This window comes from Quercus robur, chromosome 2, assembly GCF_932294415.1.
Source record: "Quercus robur chromosome 2, dhQueRobu3.1, whole genome shotgun sequence".
NCBI lineage: Eukaryota > Viridiplantae > Streptophyta > Magnoliopsida > Fagales > Fagaceae > Quercus > Quercus robur.
In genome coordinates, this window is record NC_065535.1 from 69,309,934 (window position 1) to 69,334,012 (window position 24,079).

The 24,079-nt window shown below is 35.7% G+C and overlaps 2 protein-coding genes across 2 annotated transcripts; both read right to left on the reverse strand.

The window, feature by feature from the left end:
* Positions 1 to 602: 602 nt before the first annotated feature.
* LOC126714745 (uncharacterized) lies at positions 603 to 3,255 on the reverse strand. The gene is made up of 2 exons (XM_050415032.1): positions 2,638 to 3,255; positions 603 to 993 (listed from the first exon to the last, which is right to left on the reverse strand). The coding sequence occupies exons 1-2, from the start codon at positions 3,184 to 3,186 to the stop codon at positions 673 to 675; spliced, it is 870 nt and encodes a 289-aa protein (XP_050270989.1). The 5' UTR covers positions 3,187 to 3,255; the 3' UTR covers positions 603 to 672.
* A 10,536-nt stretch (positions 3,256 to 13,791) lies between these two features.
* On the reverse strand, positions 13,792 to 16,444 carry LOC126714746 (uncharacterized). The gene is made up of 2 exons (XM_050415033.1): positions 15,827 to 16,444; positions 13,792 to 14,182 (listed from the first exon to the last, which is right to left on the reverse strand). The coding sequence occupies exons 1-2, from the start codon at positions 16,373 to 16,375 to the stop codon at positions 13,862 to 13,864; spliced, it is 870 nt and encodes a 289-aa protein (XP_050270990.1). The 5' UTR covers positions 16,376 to 16,444; the 3' UTR covers positions 13,792 to 13,861.
* Between the last annotated feature and the right edge of the window lie 7,635 nt (positions 16,445 to 24,079).

Sequence of the window (24,079 nt, forward strand, 5' to 3'; positions counted from 1 at the left end):
GTGGCAACTAGCTTCCCTCTGGGCCCTGGTTTTCGCCTCTACAAGTTCCTCATTAGAGAAAAGAAGATTTTCCCTATGCCTATTGGGATTTTTTTTTTTTTTTTCCTCAAAATTTATATATGCTTACTGACACAACTTTGTTTCTAGCACATGGATTTTTCACTATAACAAAACATAATAACAAAACCCTTTAAAGCCCCTAAACATTATAATTGTTCGTTCATCCATTTTTGTTTTTAAATTTTTTAGTAGCACATTGCAGAGATCCGACTGAACCCCCAAAAAGAAAAGGGAGGGGCTGATTTAGTGATTTTAGAGAGGTCTACAATCAAATTTATCGAAACACATCATATTTGTGTGCGTTTCAAAATGCTCAGATGTCAGATGCATCATGACCAATTCAGGAGTTGAAAATTACCAAAAAAATAATTTGATGCACTTGTATATATTAAACTACTTTTAGATTTAATTTTATGATAGCTATATTGCTAGAGCAAAAGCCATTACTTTTTTTTTAATTCCAAAAGGCATGTCAATATATTAATTAGACTCAAAAGAAATAAATAATTCAAAAATTTTGGAGAGTGAGTGACACGTATACATGGCTAAAGGCACAAACATATAGTATATGCTCCAATGCAGATGTTCCATATAAAAAGGCTAAGCACATGTTCATTCATATGTTGGTCTGAAGTTCTTATAAGCTATCACTGCATAGAAAGGGTCAGATCCAGACAACAATCCCAGCAGCTTCCTGATCCAACTGAATGGTGATTTGTCCTCTTGAGCACCACCAGTAGCTGGTAACTTTCGAATAATTTCTGGTTGAGTGAATCCTTCCACACATTGGAAGTACTGCACTACTAGTTGGACCCTGCCATATCCAGTCGCATCTCTCCATGCACTTATGGCTTTCTCGTAGAACAATCGATTGCTAAAGCTCACAATGAATGCCCCTCCTGGCCTTAGCACCCGAAACACCTCTGCAAATACCTGCAAATTGCAATGATGTTAGTCAATAGTTTTCTTCTCCTTCAATTTTAGTTCTGAGTTGGCTGCTGAATACCCTTTCACCAGTTTAATCTATTAACCATGTCTCTCTTTGGTTTCAGTTGTAATTTTCAATATGTGATTGCTTTTCAGGGTTGATGTTTGCAAGCATGCGGATCATGTCAGACGAGAATTTTTATAGGATTGTAACACTGGTTGCATATTCTTTGGTTTTGGGGCGTGGGGGGAGGGTGATTATGAAAGAACTGTTACATGAACTAGAACATTGCAGTACATTATGTTGAGTTTTTTGCTGCTCAAGTCTTGTCAGAATAAATAAATTTTACACTATGGAAGAGAGTATCTTTTGAAATTAGTCCCACTACACTCAAGCAGAATACACAAAGGAGTTCTTTTTGAAAAATAAGTTTTATTGATACTTAACACATTACACAATTTTCTACACACCACACACTCTTTGCACTTCTACCATTGCTACTTATAACTACACTTGCCAGTAAAGCTTCATAAAGAATACAGGAAAGACAACTAACCTATACTGTAATCCAAAACAAAGGAGACAAGAAAATAAAAGAATGATACATTTCAGTGAATGGCATTCATGTTTGAAGCCAGACTTATTTCACCCTTTGATAGTCAAAGACAACAACTCAACAACTAAAGTGAGAAATTTCCTGTTTGAGTTGGAAGAGGCTCCAAAGGCAATAAACATTTAAGCCATGAACTCAGCTTCTGCCACAAGTTACAAGTATGATTACTATTCCCTGTTGAAAGATAACAACCAGAAACTGGCATTTGTTGTTTTAATTAGAAGACCAACATTTTTGGGGACTGGAAAGAGATGTATAAAAAAAATGTTGTTCAAAAGTGAGGGAGAAGTAATTTGGTGAGGCTCCAAAGATGGAGAATAATTTTGATTTGGGGAAGGGGATTGGGAGTGCACAGATAAGCTATAGATTAGGATTTGGAAACTGAGAAACTTGAGAAAAGAAATCCCTCCACTTCTGGAGTTTACCTGAAGGAAATCTTCTTAGTAAATTAGTATGGTGATTTTTTCTTTATATAGAAAATTAGTATTGTGATTTGTGCAGCCAGTGCTGTTAGCATTTCCTTGCTGAGTGGGACGACTGAAGCTTATATGCTAGCCTTGGAAGATCTAGGAAATGCTACTGAAACAAACCAAAAAACTAAAATCGGGGCTCTATCATTACTATTAATTGGTTGAAAACTCCACGAGAATTCAAGAGGCACAAAGCCCAGTTCAACCTAGCAAGCTGTAAGATCAATGTCCACATCATAGAACTAAAAGTTTCGATATAATTTAGTGACATTGAAGGAATAATCAATCATCCAACTTCATTACACTAAAACATATATTAGTATGTACAGTTTAAGGTAGTTTTACAAGTGTATGACCACAGAATTTTTGGTGCTAGCTTACCAATAACTCAACTGTAAAAAGTGAAAATTTTTCTCTTGTAAAAGATGTCCCCATTTCAGGATCAGTAGTGTAGAGAGCAATTTGATTAAAGTTTCAGAGTGATCAAAGTTTTTTCAGTGCATGGCATGCTTGTATGCCTATAATTAAGACACTACAAAAAGACTTCTTTTTTCTTATGATCTTACCTTCTCTGGCTGTTGAAGATACTGTACACTCACAGTGCATAGCACTGCATCAAAGCTACAACTTTCCAATTCAAGCTTTTGATCCTGATTGAGATCCTTCACAAAGAAATAGTCCAGCTGAGAGTTCTTTGCAAGCTCTTGTGCATTTAGTCCATGTCCCACCACTTTTTTGTATGTTACTTCCTTAGGTAGATGGCTAATCCATGAACTCATGAGGTCAAGAATTTCCCAACTTGGTCTCAACCTTTCTTTATAGATATTGGTCAATGTGGATATAAATCCATCATCAACATGGGTCACAAACCTTGGATAAGCATAGAATTCTCGGTCCGGGTAGGTGTTTAGTTTTGATCTACCTTCTTGGGTCAGAACAAGGCGTTTGATTTTGCCTGCTGAGGATTGTTTAGGTTGCTTGCCTTCATTTAAAGTGTTTGCAATTTGGAATGGAAGGATTTTGGTTTTGTATAACGTAGAAGAGGTGGTATGTGAGTGTAAATTGGTTGGAACATATTGGTGCCATGGCTTGGAGTTTGGATGAAAGGTGAGCATGTGTAATGAAGTTTTTCAAATAAGACTGTGTGGGTGTGTTTTAACAAAAATTTGCAAATTGTTGGAGATAACATGTTAATGGTTGTGAGAAATTGTAGAATCATATTTGCGGCCTAATTGGTTGTTGGGCTTATGCATACTGTATTGACTGGCCCACAGTTGTCCATTTGGGCGCAATCATAGCTAGTGGTATGCTTAGTGACATTAAAAATGCCACACTCACTCGAGATATGACACAGTACACATTGTTCAATGGTTGATGCACACAAACACAATTAGTTAATATCATAATGAAATTTTTTATTTATAAGGAAGTGGTGCTTTAGTTTTTGCCCAAACCATTTCAAATTATAAATTTTTGGTTAATGATTTAGCTTTTGCCCAAACCATTTCAAATTATAAATTTATGGTTAATGATTATTATAATTGGGTTGAAATCATTATTTTTTAACTTAATAGCTTAAAATTTTGATTCTTTTATTTGTATTTTCAAGAAAAAAAAAAAAAGATTGTTATATTAAATGAATGTTAGTTTGGATTTTCAAGGAAAAAAAAAAAATTTGTTCATACTTCAGCCCCCCTCAATGGAAACTCCTGGCTCCGTCCCTGATCTTACTGGGCCACTTGTCCGAAGTGGAGAAATGAAAATCACTTAATCGAAAAGCACCAATGTGGTACTAGCCTAAACTTCTCTTAAACTAAAATTAGAACTTACAAAATCCAAAAATACTAAAAATAATGGAGTTTCTAGAGTTTTTCACCCATACATTGGATTGGGTGTTATATGGGGTTTATTTAAGAGGTTTATGATCATCTCTTCTATGATTTTTTCCATTTTTCGGAGTCATGGCATAAGTATAATTGGTACTGTGACATTTATGAAAAATGAGAATCTCAGGATTTGTACCCATAACTAATTAAGATTTTAGATTCATTCATTACAAAAATCTATTGAAAAGATACACTTTATTTTTTGGAATATGGTATTGTTTATAAAAAATTTCATGGAATGTAGACTTGAGTTAGATAATTTTTATATGGCTTGAAAATAATCCAAAATTGGAGAGGCGGTAGACACAAAGTTACAGTGGATTTGGTTTCTATTTGTACAATTCTGGGGCAACAAACAAAAAAAATTAAAATTTGAGGTATGCCATCACTATTTAACTGCTGGTTGAAAGCTTCAAACTGGAAAGAGAATGAAATCTAGAGGCACAAAGCCCAGCACTGCCTTAGCAAGTTGTTGAATCAGTATACATCATATAACAGAAACTATCAATTTAACTTGGTGACAAAGAAGGATTGGATTAAAGTTAGATATTGCAGAGATTTATGTATTAGTATGTACCGTCTAAGGTAATTTTACAAAATTGATGGTGGGTTTGACAGTAAAAAAATTTAGTGTTAGTTTATGTTTTTTGATAAATGAGTAAGCCCATTAAATAATTTAGTGTCCAACCGTGAGTTATGTCACTCCACTTCAAAACTAATTAGTGACGAGAAAGACATGCTCGAGTCTTTTATGACATTTGACATATATACGTGCTTGTATGCCTTTAACTAGAACGCTACAAACGTACTCATCCTGAGTACATATCTGACCTTGGCTGTTGAAGATACTTCACACTCATGGTGCATAACAGTGCATATCAAAGCTCCTGACCTTGATTTAGATTATTCACTATGCATAGGTTTTTCTTTTAACCAAATTAAGGCAATTAATCATTTTGTTGGAGAGAGAGAGAGAGAGAGAGAGAGGTTTTGAATAATGTAGAAGAGGTGGTATGTGAGTGAAAATTGGTTGGAACATATTGTTGCCATGGCTTGGAGTTTGGATGAAATGTGAGCATGTGTAATGAAGTTTTTCAAATAAGACTGTGTAAACAAAAAGATGCAAATTGTTGGAGATAACATGTTCAGGGTTGTGAGAAATTGTAGCTTCATATTTGAGGCTAACTAGTTGTTGGGCCATAAGTGGGCTTAGCCATACTGTATTTACTGGCCCAATTTGGGCCCAATTGTAACAACAGACCCACGTTTACACAACCCATCTTTCTCCCTTGCAAACTATTCTCTCTGCAAGTTTTACAGGCCCCATCCTTGGAAGATAATGAAGTAGTACAATAGAAAGAAAAATAATGAAAATAATCACAATCATGCTATTAAAAATAAGACTAGATTTTATTTTCAAATGATATTTATTTATTGATATTTAATTATAAAAAAAAATGCTAAACTTAAAATTATTGTCTTATTGTATAGAGTTTTAGAGAATTATTTTAGTAAATATGAAATTACCTCTTTTGTGTGATGTAGAACTCTCTTTGAGCAAGCTTGAATGAGACCAGTGGCGACTCCAGGATTTTTTTATAGGGAGGTCAATAGTGTCTTGAGCTAAGATTTTGTTGTGGGGAGTAAAAAAATAAAATGATTATTACTTTTTTTTTGCATATACAATTGTCATATTACATACACTAATTTAACATAATATTCTAAATAGTATACAATACAACTATACTGTACAATAGTCTTAAAAAATAATTAATAGTTTAAAGATTAGTAAGAAAACAACAATTGAATGCATAAATAAATAAAAATAAATAACTAACCATAATATTTGTCAAATTAATAATAATTTATTATAATCATATGTAATATCAATTAAATAAAAATATATGATAAAGAAGAATAGTAACACACCTAAGAGTATGTCTGGGAGTAAACGTGATATTAAGGAAAAAAATAGTAACTTATATAAGATTATGCTTTTGAAATGTATGGATTTTTAACCACACACGTGGTCATTCTCTTGGAATTTGAGCAAACACTAAAAGACTTTTTGGACTCGAAAAACTATAGAACACTTATCAAACTAACTATTTTTTTTTTTTTTTTGAGAAAGAAGACAAAGATGTTTTATTAAGGCAGGCTAGATAAATCTGCCTGGAAAACTGATACAAGGTCTGGTGGGATGTCACCCATCCAAACGGTCATAACAGGTAGACCTTTTGCCTTACGAGCTAGGGAGTGGGCCAGCTTATTGCACTGGCGTCGTGCCCAGGATACAGAAAAAGTTGTAAAAAAGGAACTGAGGAATAAAATATCATTTATAAGATGACCATGCTGTGCTAAACTTCTACCTCTGTTTTTCAAAGCTTTAAACAGAGGTTCATTGTCGCCTTCCAGAACGATGTCTTCTAGTCCGAGTTCCAGTGCAAGCTCCGTCGCTCTCCGTGCTGCAAGTGCTTCGGTCTCGATCACAGTGGCTGGCAAAGGTATTTGTTGCGTCAGTGAGACCAGTGCGTGACCTTCACTATTCCGTATTACAATTCCCAGTCCAGCTGTATTGTCTTCAACGAATATTGCCGCGTCGTAGTTTATCTTGTATCGTTGAGCTTCCGGCGAAGACCAGGCCATCTGATGTTGACCCCGGTGCAGAGATGGATTCGCTGAAGGTGCGAGAGCTTCGAGTTGTCTTTCCCGAGCATGCTCTGTTATTTTGTCTAAGGGCAGAGCTGTTTTGCCGAGGCGAAGATTGTTGCGGCGATTCCATAGGTTCCATATGACAAGAGAGAATAGTTCCGGGTCCTTATTACCTGCAAAAACAAAACCCATAACGTCAGTGAAACTTTTGCTACCCTTGAGTGCTTCATGATTCCATATTGGAGTTTGATTCCATAAGGAACTCAGCACTGGGCAGCCATACAGAGCGTGGACCGTGTCTTCTTGGTGCACTCTGCAGATATCACACAAACCATCAGAGGTGATTTTACGGCGAGCCAGGTTCACTTTAGTGGGTAAGGAATTTAAGCATGCACGCCAGATCAGGTTTTTAACCTTATTTGGCACCTCCAAACTCCATACTTTACTCCAGAGAGGTTTCATGGCTTCAGCATTCGAGGGTCCCGGCTGTTGGAGTGTGTTTGCTTCGAATAAGAACCTGTACCCTGATTTAACAGAGTATTCTCCGTCCGGATTAAAAGGCCAAATCAGGACATCTTCTTGAATGGAGCGACACAGAGGAATATTCTTAATGGTAGCTGCTTCAAAGTCATAGAAGAGTCGGTCAAGCATATCATCTTTCCACGTTCTGTTCAATGGGTCAATCAAGTCACTCACCCAGACAGTACCATCCCCATCCGGTTTTGGTGTTAAAATTCTGGGTTTGTGTTTCACAGGGAGCCAATTATCTCCCCACACCCGTATTGAAGTTCCCGTACCTATTCTCCACACCGCTCCACGCTTTATTACCTCCCTTCCTTTTAATATGCTTTTCCAAGCATATGAAGCATTACTTGGGGATCTTGCTTCCATCACAGAGGTATTGGGAAAAAACTTGGCTTTGAAAACCTTGTAGAACAATGATTGGGTGTCATGCAGAAGTCTCCACGTTTGTTTTGCCAAGAGTGCATCATTAAACATGGCTAAATCTTTGAAGCCCATGCCTCCTTGTGATTTAGGCTTACATAATTCCGACCATTTCACCCAATGAATCTTTCGATTATCACCTCTTTGACCCCAAAAAAATTTGCGAATTAAGGCCTCAATCTCATTGCACAAAGTGAGTGGTAACTTAAAACAAGACATGGTGTAAGTGGGGAGAGCTTGTGCGACAGCTTTAATAAGAATTTCTCTACCCGCTTGAGATAAGAGCTTCGACTCCCATCCTTGTAGTTTCTTCCAAATTTGTTGCTTTATGTGGGTGAAGCTCTCAGTCTTGTTTCTACCCACTAGGGAGGGGAGACCCAAATACTTCTCATATTGTTGAACTACCGTTACTCCAAGCATATCCTTGATCCTATCTTGGATATCAGTATTGGTGGACTTGCTAAAAAAGAGTGTGGTTTTAGCTCGGTTTATTTGTTGACCAGAGGCACGCTCGTATTTAGCAAGAATGTTCAACAAAGCTTGGCATTCATTCTCCATAGCCCTACAAAAGATTAAGCTATCATCAGCAAAAAGTAAATGGGTAAGTTTAGGACCGTTACGACTGATTGATACTCCGCGAATATCACCATGTGTTACTGCTTTATTTATCAATCCATGCAGCCCCTCTGTGCACATGAGGAAAAGGTATGGGGATAAGGGATCCCCTTGTCTAAGACCCCTTGATGGTGTGATGTGACCGTGGGGTTCCCCATTTATCAACACCGAATATGAAGCCGTAGTGATGCATGCCATCATCAGTTTCACCCATCTCTCTTGGAAACCCATTTTCACCAAGACTCTCTCCATAAAAGACCACTCTACCCGGTCATATGCCTTACTCATATCGAGCTTCAAGGCCATAAATCCTGTCTTCCCTTTATTATGATTTCTCATGTAGTGCAGTGTTTCAAAGGCCACCAGAATGTTATCTGAAATCAAACGATTAGACATAAAAGCACTTTGGTGTTCTGAAATGAGATGAGGCATAATAATTTTCAATCTATTAGCCAGAACTTTTGAGAAGATTCTATAAAGCACATTACTCAAGCTTATTGGCCTAAATTGAGACACATATTCTGGATTCTTAACTTTCGGTATCAAAGTGATAAAAGAGTGGCAAAGTGATTGCGGGAGCACACCACTATTGAGATAGTGCAAAATGGAGTGAGTAACATCAGACCCAATCAAAGACCAATAGTTTTGGTAAAACAGAGGGGGCATACCGTCGGGGCCGGGAGATTTAAGGGGAGCCATCTGCTTTATTGCCACCTCCACCTCTTCAATAGTAAACTCCCTGTCAAGCTGAACATTCATGTCGGGGGTAACCACATATGGGATAACGTCAATCACTTCGGTCAGGTCATTTGGCTCAGCGGATGAGAATAGATTCTGGTAGAAATCAAGAATAGTAGTATTCACTTGTTCTTGCCCACCACACCAGTTACCCGTGGCATCTCGTAACTTAGTAATGTAATTCCGTCGGCGACGTTGTGAAGCTTTGCTGTGAAAGAATTTTGTATTACGGTCACCATCTCTAAGCCACATTACTCTTGAGCGCTGGCCCCACATCTTTGCTTCCTTATCCAGCAACTGGTTAACTTCCCTTTCTAACCACTTCATACGGGTTGAGTTTCCAGTCCGAGCTGTCTCATTTTCTGCCTGCTTGAGTTGCTTACGCTTTGTTTCAAGGTCTCTTCTAACACTTCCAAAACATTTTTTACTCCACCTAGTCAGCTCCCTTCCGCACTTATCTATTTTATTGAGAACCCTGGTGTCCCACGGGTCTACAACTCTCTCCCTCCACACGGCCTCAACTGTAGTAGTGCACCCTTCATCCGTAAGCCACATTTGTTCAAATCTAAATGGTTTGTGGAAACTCGAATCCATCCCTTCCGGAGTTATCCACAACGGTTTGTGGTCAGAGGTTGTAACATCTAGATGGTGGATTTTTGTACCCGGGAATCTAGTGAACCAATCTGTGGTGGCTAAACCTCTATCAAGTCTCTCAAAGACTGTATAATCTGTAAAGTGTTTATGCCAAGTGTACGGGAAACCCACGTATCCCAAATCCATGAAACTACAATCATCAAGAGCATCCCGAAAGAGTTGCATCTGTGAATGTGGCCGGGTTCTTCCCCCTAATTTTTCCGATTGCCGAGTGATCTCATTGAAATCTCCAGCACATAACCACGGTGAAGTTCTCCTCATTTTCAAGTTCCTCAGCTTATCCCATGATTCATGTCTTTTTTGGGTGTCTGGTTCACCGTAGAAACCGGTGAATCTCCATTCCTCAGGTGTATTTTTATTAATTATGGTGTCTATATGGTTCGGGGAGAAAGTTTCAATATCCAGGTTGAATTCTTCCTTCCAAAATAGTGCTAGACCACCTGCTTTATTTCTTCTTGGAACCTCAAACAGATTCTTGAATTGAATTCTTCTTTGCACTTGTTCTAGCCTAGCTTTATCTGTCCATGTTTCGGCTATAAACACAACAGAGGGATCTTTTGCCCACACCAGTTCTGCAAGCTGATCAACTGTCAATGGGTTCCCAAGCCCACGACAGTTCCACACTAGGAGACTCATTGCTTCTGGCAGGGCTGTTGAACAGCCTCTGCCAATATCTGAACATTTTCCTTACCAAGCTGAGAAACCGCCATTTTCTTGTTGGGTAACCCAGTATGGTCTGCATGGTTGTTTGCTGGCCTCTTTTGTCCCAGAATGTCAAGTGTGTCCGAGGGTGGTACCCCTCCATTTCTGAGTAAACGTTTCCAGGTTGTAAGGTTGGTTTTGTTTTGTGGAGTTACGTTTAGGATGGAAGTATCAGAGAGAGGTTTGGGTGGTGTAAGTGTCGAGGTAGAATTTTTGAAGGGAGTGGCATGGTATTGTGTTGGTATGGTATCATGGGTTAACGTGGGATTAGCTTTTTTTGGAGATATTTTCATGTTGGAGGCATCAGAGAGAGGTTTGGGTGGTGTAAGTGTCGTGGTGGAGTTTTTTAAGGGAATAGCATGGTACTGTGTAGTTATGGAATTATGGGTTAACGTGGGGTTAGCTTTTTTGTGTGAAGGTACTGTCAGGTTGGAAATATCAGAGAGAGGGATAGGTGGTGTTGGTGACGTGTTAGGACATTTGGGATGAGAGGTGGGGTCATGTAAGTCATGGGTATTTTGGAATGACGTAGTATGTATTTTGGTATGAGAGGTGGGGTCATTTGTTTTTGGGATATTATGGGGTGACGTGGGGTGGGTGATATTTTGGGTTGGGATATTATGGGAGTTATTTTCAGGCAGAGGCAAATCATATTTGCTTAGATCGCGGTCTATATCTTCAAGAACAGTCTGGAAATCATTCATGTGAGTAGAGTGCGGCATAAATTCCGGGTTTGATGGAGACAAGTTTGCAGTGGCCTTACCAGCAAGGGAAGTATCTTCTGCCTGCGGATTTGACGCCATTTCCGAGTCTGTACTTTCCATCTCGGGCTGTGTTGCCTTTTCAAACCGGTTTGACTTCTCAGTCACTGGCGCGTGACGGGTGGGTCGCTGGGAATGTTCTCCGGTCTGCTTGGCTGCCTTCGACGCGTAAAAGCCCGGGACTGAGAGCACCGATTTGCTCTTTCCATTAAACGGCGAAGCCTTGATCCATGATCCATACCGTTTCTCCGATTCAGGTAACGTCCCTTCACTTTCGATCCATAGATCGCAGTCTTTATCACTGTGCGTCAAGCATCCGCACCAGTAACACAGGTTAGGAAGTCGTTCGTATTTGAAAGTGACCCATTGCTCCCTACTGTCATCAAAGGCTATCACACGCCCCCTGCACAGGGGCTGAGATATGTCCACTAACACCCGGACCCTCATAAAACTCCCCCCGTCCTCTGTTGGAGCATTCTGCAAGTGGCACACCTGACCGGCTGTCTCACACAGCCCCTCTGCCACTTTGTTGTTCATGAACCTCACCGGAATCCCATGCACCTGAACCCAAAAATGAGTGAGGTTAAAGGACAGATTTTCAACTTCAGAGTCCGCTTCGTACCGTTGCAGAATCATAAGATTTTTATCGTAGCTCCATGGTTCGTTTGCAAGGATATTTTCAACGTCAGTTTTACTGTCAAAAATGAATAGTACAATATGGTTTCCAAGATTTTTCAATCGGAAACCATTTTTGGATCGCCATAAAGGTTGAAAAGTAGCTGCAATGGCGTCCATATTTAAGGCTCTTTTTGTTAAGAATTTGGCTGCGATAATATACTCCGTCGTAGCCAAATCTGATCTCATCTGAAACTTGGGACCTTCCCGTTGAGAAAGAGAGAGTCCGTTCCATTTTTTTGTGAGTTCGTCCATGGAGGTAAAGTACAGTGTTTCCCAAAGACCCAAGAAAAAAAAAAAAAACCAACAAACCTTAGTGTAAACTTGTTACTCTAAGGGACAGAGGCACCTCCAAAGAGGGACGACACTTCTACGGTCTAGGAGAAGTTAGAGTTTCTAACTTTCACTAGTAGCCGAGAAACTTGTTGAGTCCGAGGACCATGCAAGACCTTGGTTCTTCAAGAGATTCCGGTTTAGCCCTCGGTTCCCCTATCCGTAGGGGATTCAGTAGACCGGAATATTATAGGTCTCAAGAGATAGCCCCTTGACAAGTGCATGGGGGCGCAAAACTGATGTCCGAAGCCCTTTGAACTGCGCTGTCTAGCGATCCTCCCCTCGTAATGAATCATTTCGAAGTGTGACCAAAAACGGAGGCTAAGCTATGATGATGGCGGTGTGTTCCTGGAAATGATGGGGGGCTTCAGTGCAGCTCACATCGCTGCCAAAACTATCCTCCCAAGGGATTCTTGTAGCTTAACCATGACTAACCGTTATATTTGCCAACGCACAAGCTTTTCCCGCAGACGGCGCCAATTGTAGAGTCACGTTTTTCAGACCAAGCCCAAAATGAATGGGACTTTAGACCTGTGAGCCTAGTACAATGAATTTGTAGAGAGTGGGCCAAAGAACTAGATTTTAGCGTATGAACAACGGTCATCATGGTACTCTTTACGATCAGGTTAAAGCGAACCGGATTCATCAAAGTGGATCAATCCTTGCCACGGTCTGGGGAGCCTTTTCTTTTCGATGCCTCTGGTGTGTTGGGGGGTCTCCGCCCCGCCCTTTCTGTCTCACTTTACTCCCTTTTTATAGTAGTTTCTTTCCTCCTGAATGGGGCCCCTAGGGTAAGTACTTGTCCCATTAGCCCTTCCTTTCAGTTGTTGGGAGTGGTTGTAAGGACAGAGAGGTATGGCCGTGTCAGGCACAAGGCACCGAATGTGATAATAGCAGCCTTTCCTTTCAATACTTTCATTGTCCTTTTCTGCTTTAGTACTTTTCCCGCTCCGTGAGATGATAGAGAGTGTCACTACCGATGGCAGGTTACCTCCTCCATCCTCGGCTACATTGTGCCAAGGAGGACTCTCCCCGCGGCCAAGGAGAGATTTTTCCCTTGGGCTGGGCCTTTGGCCCAATATAGTCATCGACATGGGCCTACTGGTCTTTTACCCCACACACTTTTGTAACAATGAAATGTTACTAAAACGTTTATTGTGGCAACTAGCTTCCCTCTGGGCCCTGGTTTTCGCCTCTACAAGTTCCTCATTAGAGAAAAGAAGATTTTCCCTATGCCTATTGGGATTTTTTTTTTTTTTTTCCTCAAAATTTATATATGCTTACTGACACAACTTTGTTTCTAGCACATGGATTTTTCACTATAACAAAACATAATAACAAAACCCTTTAAAGCCCCTAAACATTATAATTGTTCGTTCATCCATTTTTGTTTTTAAATTTTTTAGTAGCACATTGCAGAGATCCGACTGAACCCCCAAAAAGAAAAGGGAGGGGCTGATTTAGTGATTTTAGAGAGGTCTACAATCAAATTTATCGAAACACATCATATTTGTGTGCGTTTCAAAATGCTCAGATGTCAGATGCATCATGACCAATTCAGGAGTTGAAAATTACCAAAAAAATAATTTGATGCACTTGTATATATTAAACTACTTTTAGATTTAATTTTATGATAGCTATATTGCTAGAGCAAAAGCCATTACTTTTTTTTTAATTCCAAAAGGCATGTCAATATATTAATTAGACTCAAAAGAAATAAATAATTCAAAAATTTTGGAGAGTGAGTGACACGTATACATGGCTAAAGGCACAAACATATAGTATATGCTCCAATGCAGATGTTCCATATAAAAAGGCTAAGCACATGTTCATTCATATGTTGGTCTGAAGTTCTTATAAGCTATCACTGCATAGAAAGGGTCAGATCCAGACAACAATCCCAGCAGCTTCCTGATCCAACTGAATGGTGATTTGTCCTCTTGAGCACCACCAGTAGCTGGTAACTTTCGAATAATTTCTGGTTGAGTGAATCCTTCCACACATTGGAAGTACTGCACTACTAGTTGGACCCTGCCATATCCAGTCGCATCTCTCCATGCACTTATGGCTTTCTCGTAGAACAATCGATTGCTAAAGCTCACAATGAATGCCCCTCCTGGCCTTAGCACCCGAAACACCTCTGCAAATACCTGCAAATTGCAATGATGTTAGTCAATAGTTTTCTTCTCCTTCAATTTTAGTTCTGAGTTGGCTGCTGAATACCCTTTCACCAGTTTAATCTATTAACCATGTCTCTCTTTGGTTTCAGTTGTAATTTTCAATATGTGATTGCTTTTCAGGGTTGATGTTTGCAAGCATGCGGATCATGTCAGACGAGAATTTTTATAGGATTGTAACACTGGTTGCATATTCTTTGGTTTTGGGGCGTGGGGGGAGGGTGATTATGAAAGAACTGTTACATGAACTAGAACATTGCAGTACATTATGTTGAGTTTTTTGCTGCTCAAGTCTTGTCAGAATAAATAAATTTTACACTATGGAAGAGAGTATCTTTTGAAATTAGTCCCACTACACTCAAGCAGAATACACAAAGGAGTTCTTTTTGAAAAATAAGTTTTATTGATACTTAACACATTACACAATTTTCTACACACCACACACTCTTTGCACTTCTACCATTGCTACTTATAACTACACTTGCCAGTAAAGCTTCATAAAGAATACAGGAAAGACAACTAACCTATACTGTAATCCAAAACAAAGGAGACAAGAAAATAAAAGAATGATACATTTCAGTGAATGGCATTCATGTTTGAAGCCAGACTTATTTCACCCTTTGATAGTCAAAGACAACAACTCAACAACTAAAGTGAGAAATTTCCTGTTTGAGTTGGAAGAGGCTCCAAAGGCAATAAACATTTAAGCCATGAACTCAGCTTCTGCCACAAGTTACAAGTATGATTACTATTCCCTGTTGAAAGATAACAACCAGAAACTGGCATTTGTTGTTTTAATTAGAAGACCAACATTTTTGGGGACTGGAAAGAGATGTATAAAAAAAATGTTGTTCAAAAGTGAGGGAGAAGTAATTTGGTGAGGCTCCAAAGATGGAGAATAATTTTGATTTGGGGAAGGGGATTGGGAGTGCACAGATAAGCTATAGATTAGGATTTGGAAACTGAGAAACTTGAGAAAAGAAATCCCTCCACTTCTGGAGTTTACCTGAAGGAAATCTTCTTAGTAAATTAGTATGGTGATTTTTTCTTTATATAGAAAATTAGTATTGTGATTTGTGCAGCCAGTGCTGTTAGCATTTCCTTGCTGAGTGGGACGACTGAAGCTTATATGCTAGCCTTGGAAGATCTAGGAAATGCTACTGAAACAAACCAAAAAACTAAAATCGGGGCTCTATCATTACTATTAATTGGTTGAAAACTCCACGAGAATTCAAGAGGCACAAAGCCCAGTTCAACCTAGCAAGCTGTAAGATCAATGTCCACATCATAGAACTAAAAGTTTCGATATAATTTAGTGACATTGAAGGAATAATCAATCATCCAACTTCATTACACTAAAACATATATTAGTATGTACAGTTTAAGGTAGTTTTACAAGTGTATGACCACAGAATTTTTGGTGCTAGCTTACCAATAACTCAACTGTAAAAAGTGAAAATTTTTCTCTTGTAAAAGATGTCCCCATTTCAGGATCAGTAGTGTAGAGAGCAATTTGATTAAAGTTTCAGAGTGATCAAAGTTTTTTCAGTGCATGGCATGCTTGTATGCCTATAATTAAGACACTACAAAAAGACTTCTTTTTTCTTATGATCTTACCTTCTCTGGCTGTTGAAGATACTGTACACTCACAGTGCATAGCACTGCATCAAAGCTACAACTTTCCAATTCAAGCTTTTGATCCTGATTGAGATCCTTCACAAAGAAATAGTCCAGCTGAGAGTTCTTTGCAAGCTCTTGTGCATTTAGTCCATGTCCCACCACTTTTTTGTATGTTACTTCCTTAGGTAGATGGCTAATCCATGAACTCATGAGGTCAAGAATTTCCCAACTTGGTCTCAACCTTTCTTTATAGATATTGGTCAATGTGGATATAAATCCATCATCAACATGGGTCACAAACCTTGGATAAGCATAGAATTCTCGGTCCGGGTAGGTGTTTAGTTTTGATCTACCTTCTTGGGTCAGAACAAGGCGTTTGATTTTGCCTGCTGAGGATTGTTTAGGTTGCTTGCCTTCATTTAAAGTGTTTGCAATTTGGAATGGAAGGATTTTGGTTTTGTATAACGTAGAAGAGGTGGTATGTGAGTGTAAATTGGTTGGAACATATTGGTGCCATGGCTTGGAGTTTGGATGAAAGGTGAGCATGTGTAATGAAGTTTTTCAAATAAGACTGTGTGGGTGTGTTTTAACAAAAATTTGCAAATTGTTGGAGATAACATGTTAATGGTTGTGAGAAATTGTAGAATCATATTTGCGGCCTAATTGGTTGTTGGGCTTATGCATACTGTATTGACTGGCCCACAGTTGTCCATTTGGGCGCAATCATAGCTAGTGGTATGCTTAGTGACATTAAAAATGCCACACTCACTCGAGATATGACACAGTACACATTGTTCAATGGTTGATGCACACAAACACAATTAGTTAATATCATAATGAAATTTTTTATTTATAAGGAAGTGGTGCTTTAGTTTTTGCCCAAACCATTTCAAATTATAAATTTTTGGTTAATGATTTAGCTTTTGCCCAAACCATTTCAAATTATAAATTTATGGTTAATGATTATTATAATTGGGTTGAAATCATTATTTTTTAACTTAATAGCTTAAAATTTTGATTCTTTTATTTGTATTTTCAAGAAAAAAAAAAAAAGATTGTTATATTAAATGAATGTTAGTTTGGATTTTCAAGGAAAAAAAAAAAATTTGTTCATACTTCAGCCCCCCTCAATGGAAACTCCTGGCTCCGTCCCTGATCTTACTGGGCCACTTGTCCGAAGTGGAGAAATGAAAATCACTTAATCGAAAAGCACCAATGTGGTACTAGCCTAAACTTCTCTTAAACTAAAATTAGAACTTACAAAATCCAAAAATACTAAAAATAATGGAGTTTCTAGAGTTTTTCACCCATACATTGGATTGGGTGTTATATGGGGTTTATTTAAGAGGTTTATGATCATCTCTTCTATGATTTTTTCCATTTTTCGGAGTCATGGCATAAGTATAATTGGTACTGTGACATTTATGAAAAATGAGAATCTCAGGATTTGTACCCATAACTAATTAAGATTTTAGATTCATTCATTACAAAAATCTATTGAAAAGATACACTTTATTTTTTGGAATATGGTATTGTTTATAAAAAATTTCATGGAATGTAGACTTGAGTTAGATAATTTTTATATGGCTTGAAAATAATCCAAAATTGGAGAGGCGGTAGACACAAAGTTACAGTGGATTTGGTTTCTATTTGTACAATTCTGGGGCAACAAACAAAAAAAATTAAAATTTGAGGTATGCCATCACTATTTAACTGCTGGTTGAAAGCTTCAAACTGGAAAGAGAATGAAATCTAGAGGCACAAAGCCCAGCACTGCCTTAGCAAGTTGTTGAATCAGTATACATCATATAACAGAAACTATCAATTTAACTTGGTGACAAAGAAGGATTGGATTAAAGTTAGATATTGCAGAGATTTATGTATTAGTATGTACCGTCTAAGGTAATTTTACAAAATTGATGGTGGGTTTGACAGTAAAAAAATTTAGTGTTAGTTTATGTTTTTTGATAAATGAGTAAGCCCATTAAATAATTTAGTGTCCAACCGTGAGTTATGTCACTCCACTTCAAAACTAATTAGTGACGAGAAAGACATGCTCGAGTCTTTTATGACATTTGACATATATACGTGCTTGTATGCCTTTAACTAGAACGCTACAAACGTACTCATCCTGAGTACATATCTGACCTTGGCTGTTGAAGATACTTCACACTCATGGTGCATAACAGTGCATATCAAAGCTCCTGACCTTGATTTAGATTATTCACTATGCATAGGTTTTTCTTTTAACCAAATTAAGGCAATTAATCATTTTGTTGGAGAGAGAGAGAGAGAGAGAGAGAGGTTTTGAATAATGTAGAAGAGGTGGTATGTGAGTGAAAATTGGTTGGAACATATTGTTGCCATGGCTTGGAGTTTGGATGAAATGTGAGCATGTGTAATGAAGTTTTTCAAATAAGACTGTGTAAACAAAAAGATGCAAATTGTTGGAGATAACATGTTCAGGGTTGTGAGAAATTGTAGCTTCATATTTGAGGCTAACTAGTTGTTGGGCCATAAGTGGGCTTAGCCATACTGTATTTACTGGCCCAATTTGGGCCCAATTGTAACAACAGACCCACGTTTACACAACCCATCTTTCTCCCTTGCAAACTATTCTCTCTGCAAGTTTTACAGGCCCCATCCTTGGAAGATAATGAAGTAGTACAATAGAAAGAAAAATAATGAAAATAATCACAATCATGCTATTAAAAATAAGACTAGATTTTATTTTCAAATGATATTTATTTATTGATATTTAATTATAAAAAAAAATGCTAAACTTAAAATTATTGTCTTATTGTATAGAGTTTTAGAGAATTATTTTAGTAAATATGAAATTACCTCTTTTGTGTGATGTAGAACTCTCTTTGAGCAAGCTTGAATGAGACCAGTGGCGACTCCAGGATTTTTTTATAGGGAGGTCAATAGTGTCTTGAGCTAAGATTTTGTTGTGGGGAGTAAAAAAATAAAATGATTATTACTTTTTTTTTGCATATACAATTGTCATATTACATACACTAATTTAACATAATATTCTAAATAGTATACAATACAACTATACTGTACAATAGTCTTAAAAAATAATTAATAGTTTAAAGATTAGTAAGAAAACAACAATTGAATGCATAAATAAATAAAAATAAATAACTAACCATAATATTTGTCAAATTAATAATAATTTATTATAATCATATGTAATATCAATTAAATAAAAATATATGATAAAGAAGAATAGTAACACACCTAAGAGTATGTCTGGGAGTAAACGTGATATTAAGGAAAAAAATAGTAACTTATATAAGATTATGCTTTTGAAATGTATGGATTTTTAACCACACACGTGGTCATTCTCTTGGAATTTGAGCAAACACTAAAAGACTTTTTGGACTCGAAAAACTATAGAACACTTATCAAACTAACTATTTGATTAGACAGAAAGAAAACATAGAAGGGAGAAAGAGAATGAGAAAAGAATTATAGATGTAAATACAGATAAGTTGGTTGTACAAGTGTTGTAATTTTTTGCTGATGAAGAATAAAAGTATAGGAAAAAACTGTTTCATTCTACCATCAACGGTAAAGTAAACCAGAGTCCAGAGAGAAGGTTTATTTATTTCTTAACAAATGAACAATTTTAAGAGTAGTGCTACTGACACAACATTTATGCAAAATTGCTCATTTGTTGTAAAAAGCCAATTACAACTTGTCACTTATCCTTTATTGTAAAATTATTGTGAAAATATCACTAAAATTATCATATTTCATATTTATTTCAATTGGGTTTAAACAAAATTTAAGATCAAGGTGTTCAAAATTTTATTTTAGGAGTCAAAAAAAATTTATATATATATATATATATATATATTTTTTTTTTTTTTTTTTTTGGGGGGCCAGGCCAGGGGGTTCATTTGAACCCCCTAGGCTGGCTGTAGAGCCGCCCTTGAATGAGACCTCTAGTTAGGTCTTGTATTATGAATCCTCATTTAATTTGCTTGTCCGAATCAATAATTCTTGTAGATCAAGATTTTTGCTTAACAATCAAGTAGCATCCTTCTTTGAAGAAAGTTGAATATAGACGAGATTCTTTAGGTATTATATCTCTTTTTTTATCTATAAGTCCCAATTGATTGGGTTACGTGTTTGACTTACTCCGTCATATCTGATGCGCTAAATGATATTACATTTTAAGGTTGGATGTCCTACTGAATTGTACTCTCTAAATAGCTTAGCTAATCCACTATTTATGATGTGTAGCTCAATAATCAATAGTCATTTATTCTTCTGATTATCAACATTGTCCTTACCTAATTCCAATGTGAGGTAGTGACTAATTTTAGGTGTATCACACTTTTTTTTTTTTTTTTGATAATTGGGTGTATCACATTTAAAATGATTAGTATTAAGAGTATTTTTACTTTAACTATATTGCAACTCTAGTTGGCTTTTCCTTTCTAGCCAACATATCACTGTAATTGACAACTCTCACAATCTATTCAGCTTCAAAATTTGACCTATAATAAGGTGAAAATCATTTTATGTGCCCAATCCATGGAATGAGTTTAGGAGATTACCTACTCCATCACAAAGGTAGATTTTGCAAATATGATTGACAAGTCTTACTTAACATGTGAAGAATTGACAAGACTAAAGAGGTTTTGACCTATGATATGGTGAAAATCATTTTATGTGTCCGCTCGACATATTCCTTTCTTTTTCCTTTTTCGATGGTTACAATACAAACATGATTTCAAACATTTTCTTTTTCCCTCAATTTCTGTAGGATATGCACAATATGTCCCAATCCTCTGTAATCTACTAACTTCTATTTCTATTAACTATATAAAAAGCGATTATACTGCTACAGTACTTTGATACTGTTCATTCAGTGTATTGGCACTGTTCATCTACAGTGCCATTTTGGTGAGTCACTTTTTTTTTTTTTTCATTCTTCTGTTTGTATTTTTTTTCTTTTATATATATTGTTATACTGACACAACAAATTTCACAATATTTTCACAATTATTAAGATGTAAAGCGTGAATGCGTGTACAATTTTTTTTGCACTGTACATCTACAGTGCCATTTTGTTGAGCCACCCTGTCTTTTTTTTTAGTTTTGAACAGTAGCTACAGTACCAAGCGGCACTGTAGCTACAGTTGCTACAATTTTTTTTTTTTTTTAAGTCTTTCACTTTTTTTTCCTTTTATATATTGTTATACTGACACAACAAATTTCACAATTATTAACAGTGCTTTGGCACTGTACATTTGGTGAGCAGTAGCACTGTAGCTACAATGCCTAAAGTTTTTTTTTTTTTTTTAATCGGTTTGTGTTTTTTTTTTCTTTTAAATATTTATGTAAGCTAATATATATATTGTTATACTGACACAACAAATTTCACAATATTTTCACAATTTTTGACATGTCAATTTCTTACAAGTCGAAACAAAATAATAAAATATGAGATTGTGACCAACCACAACTAAAAGTAAATATTTTAAGAAAATGTTACAACCCTTATTGTGCAATGTTTTTGCTTTATTGCGAATGCGTGTATGCATGGTAGCTATAGTGCTTTTGGTTCTATAATGCCTAAAGTTTTTTTTTTTTTTTCCCTAGTAATCGGTTTGTGTTTTTTTTTTTTTTTCCTTTTAAATATTTATGTAAGCTGGTATATATGTTGTTATACTAATACAACAAATTTCACAATATTTTCACAATTATTGACTTGTCAATTTCTTACAAGTCGAAATAAAATAATAAAATATGAGACCGTGACCAACTACAACTAAAAATAAATATTTTGAGAAAATGTTACAACACTTATTGTTATCACAATATTTTCACAATTGTTAAGATCTCAATTTTTTATAAATCAAATAAAAAAAAATGCTAAGTCCACAACATTTTAACACTAATTTCTACGATGCCTAAAGTTTTTTTTTTTTTTTTCCTTTTAAATATTTATGTAAGCTGGCATATCTATTAACTATATAAAAAGAGCCAACGGTTCATGAATAGTATTTTTTTGGTTTATTCAATTAGTGATGTGCACTTTTTGTTTTTTTCTCTCTCTTCATGTATGCCAGTTGGTTTAAGCTTTGTTTTTGTTTTTTTAAGATCTTTATATGTTTACTTTGTACTTACAATGCAAGTTTACATTGTAAATACACAAAAGTGGTTAATATTATACACATTTGCAAAAAAAATGGTAAATATTGTACAAATTTTGTAAATGTGTACAAAATTTGCCAATTTTTTTATGTCTACAATATAAATTTACATTGTAATTAAGTACAATGTATACATAGAGATATTGTGAAAATGTTGTGATGCATATGTCAATTCCTTATGGGTCAAAATAAAATAAAATAAATATCATACCGAGATCTAGCACAACTAAAAATGTCGTGACATATTGTTGTTATTACAATATATTCACAACTATTGAAGTGTAAGTTATGGGTCAAAATAAAATAATAAAATATTGGACTGGGATCCGTCACGGTTTTATATGAATGAGATTAACTTTTTATAACATAATTATTAAAATTATTAAAATTAATGTCTCTTTTGATTAATGTAAATCTCTATGTATTTTAAAAATCAAATAATTTATATATTTATTTTGTGATACAAATAAAATTTAAAATTGATCCTAATCACTACTTTTTTTTTTCCAATCTGCAGTAACATTCTTTTTTTTTTTTTTTTTTTTTTTTTTTTTTTTTTTTGAGAATGAGTAACATTCAATTTGGTGAGGCAAAACTCACCGTTTTGCTTGAGCCCTCGTTTTTTTTTTTTTTTTTTTTTTACAATTCGCCTGGCCCGATTTTGTTTGTGCTTTTCTGTTTTTTCTTTTAAATATTTATGTTTGCATACATAGTACTGAGACAATAAATTCTTACAATATTTTCACAATTATTAAGGTGTAAATTTTTTATAGGTCAAAATAAAAGATTGAGACCAAACACAATTGAAAATAAATGTATTGCAAAAATGTTATAACATCTTCTTGTTGTTATAATATTTTCACAATTGCCAAAATCTCAGTTCCTTATAAATCAAAATAAAATCAAAATGCTATAAATAAATAAATAAATAAAATCACAATAATTTCACAACAAATCTTACTTGGTAAGGTATTTTTAATGGATAAAAAAGTGATATCAGTAGTGGACCCAGTTTAAAACTAGAAACAACTTGTCATTTAGAATTTATTGTGAAAATGTTGTGAATGTAGTATTTCTCTAAAATAAAATAATAATATATCATATCAAATCCTAAAAATAAAGGTATTGTGAAAATGTTATGATATTTTGTTATATTCTTAGACTTCTTTTTTAGTTTAGTCAAATTGGATGAGCCAAAATTCACGGCTTCGTGCACAATTTTCTTGTGTTGCCTTTTTGTTTTTTTTTTTTTTAATGCACAATTTTAAAATCAATAATAATTTGTCATTAAAATTTGTTGTGAAAATGTTGTGGACGTCAAAAATAAAATAATAAAATATCAAACCAAGACCTACCACAGCTAGAAATAAAAAGTATTGTAAAAATGTTGGGACATTTTTTTTTTGTTCCTAGGCTTCTCTTTTGGTTTAGTCAAATTTGGTGAGCCAAAATTCACTGTTTTAGTCACAATTTTCTTTAATTGGCTTTTTGTCTGTTTTTTTTTTTTTTTTAATGCACAGTTTAAAGTGGTTAGCCCAGTTTAAAACCAGTAACAATTTGCCACCTAGGATTTATTATAAAAATGTTATAGACGTAACATTACTCTAAAACAAAATAATAAAATATCATACTAGGACCCACTATAGTTAAAAATAAAGGTATTGTAAAAATATCGTGACATTTTGTTATGTTCCTAAATTTCTTTTTTAATTTATTTAGTCAATTTGTTAAGCCAAAATTCATTGTTTTATGCACAACTTTTTTAGGTTGACTTTTTTTATAACACATTGTGTCAAGTTATAAATAAAAAATAAAAATAAAACACATTGTTTTACACACACACACAAAATTGACGAAGAAGCACTTTCCCCCTCTATGTTTTGGGTAGTTTCATTCCCCCCCCCCCCCCCCCAAAACTAAAGTTGAATAATTTCCTCCTTTTTATTTTGTAAATGAGCATATACCCCTATTGTTACTCTCTTAGTTAAACCCTAGCAAAATCTTATAATTCCTAAAATATTCCATTGTGCAATGTCTAAAATACTTACGCTAAATTTAGTGTCCCAAAAAATTT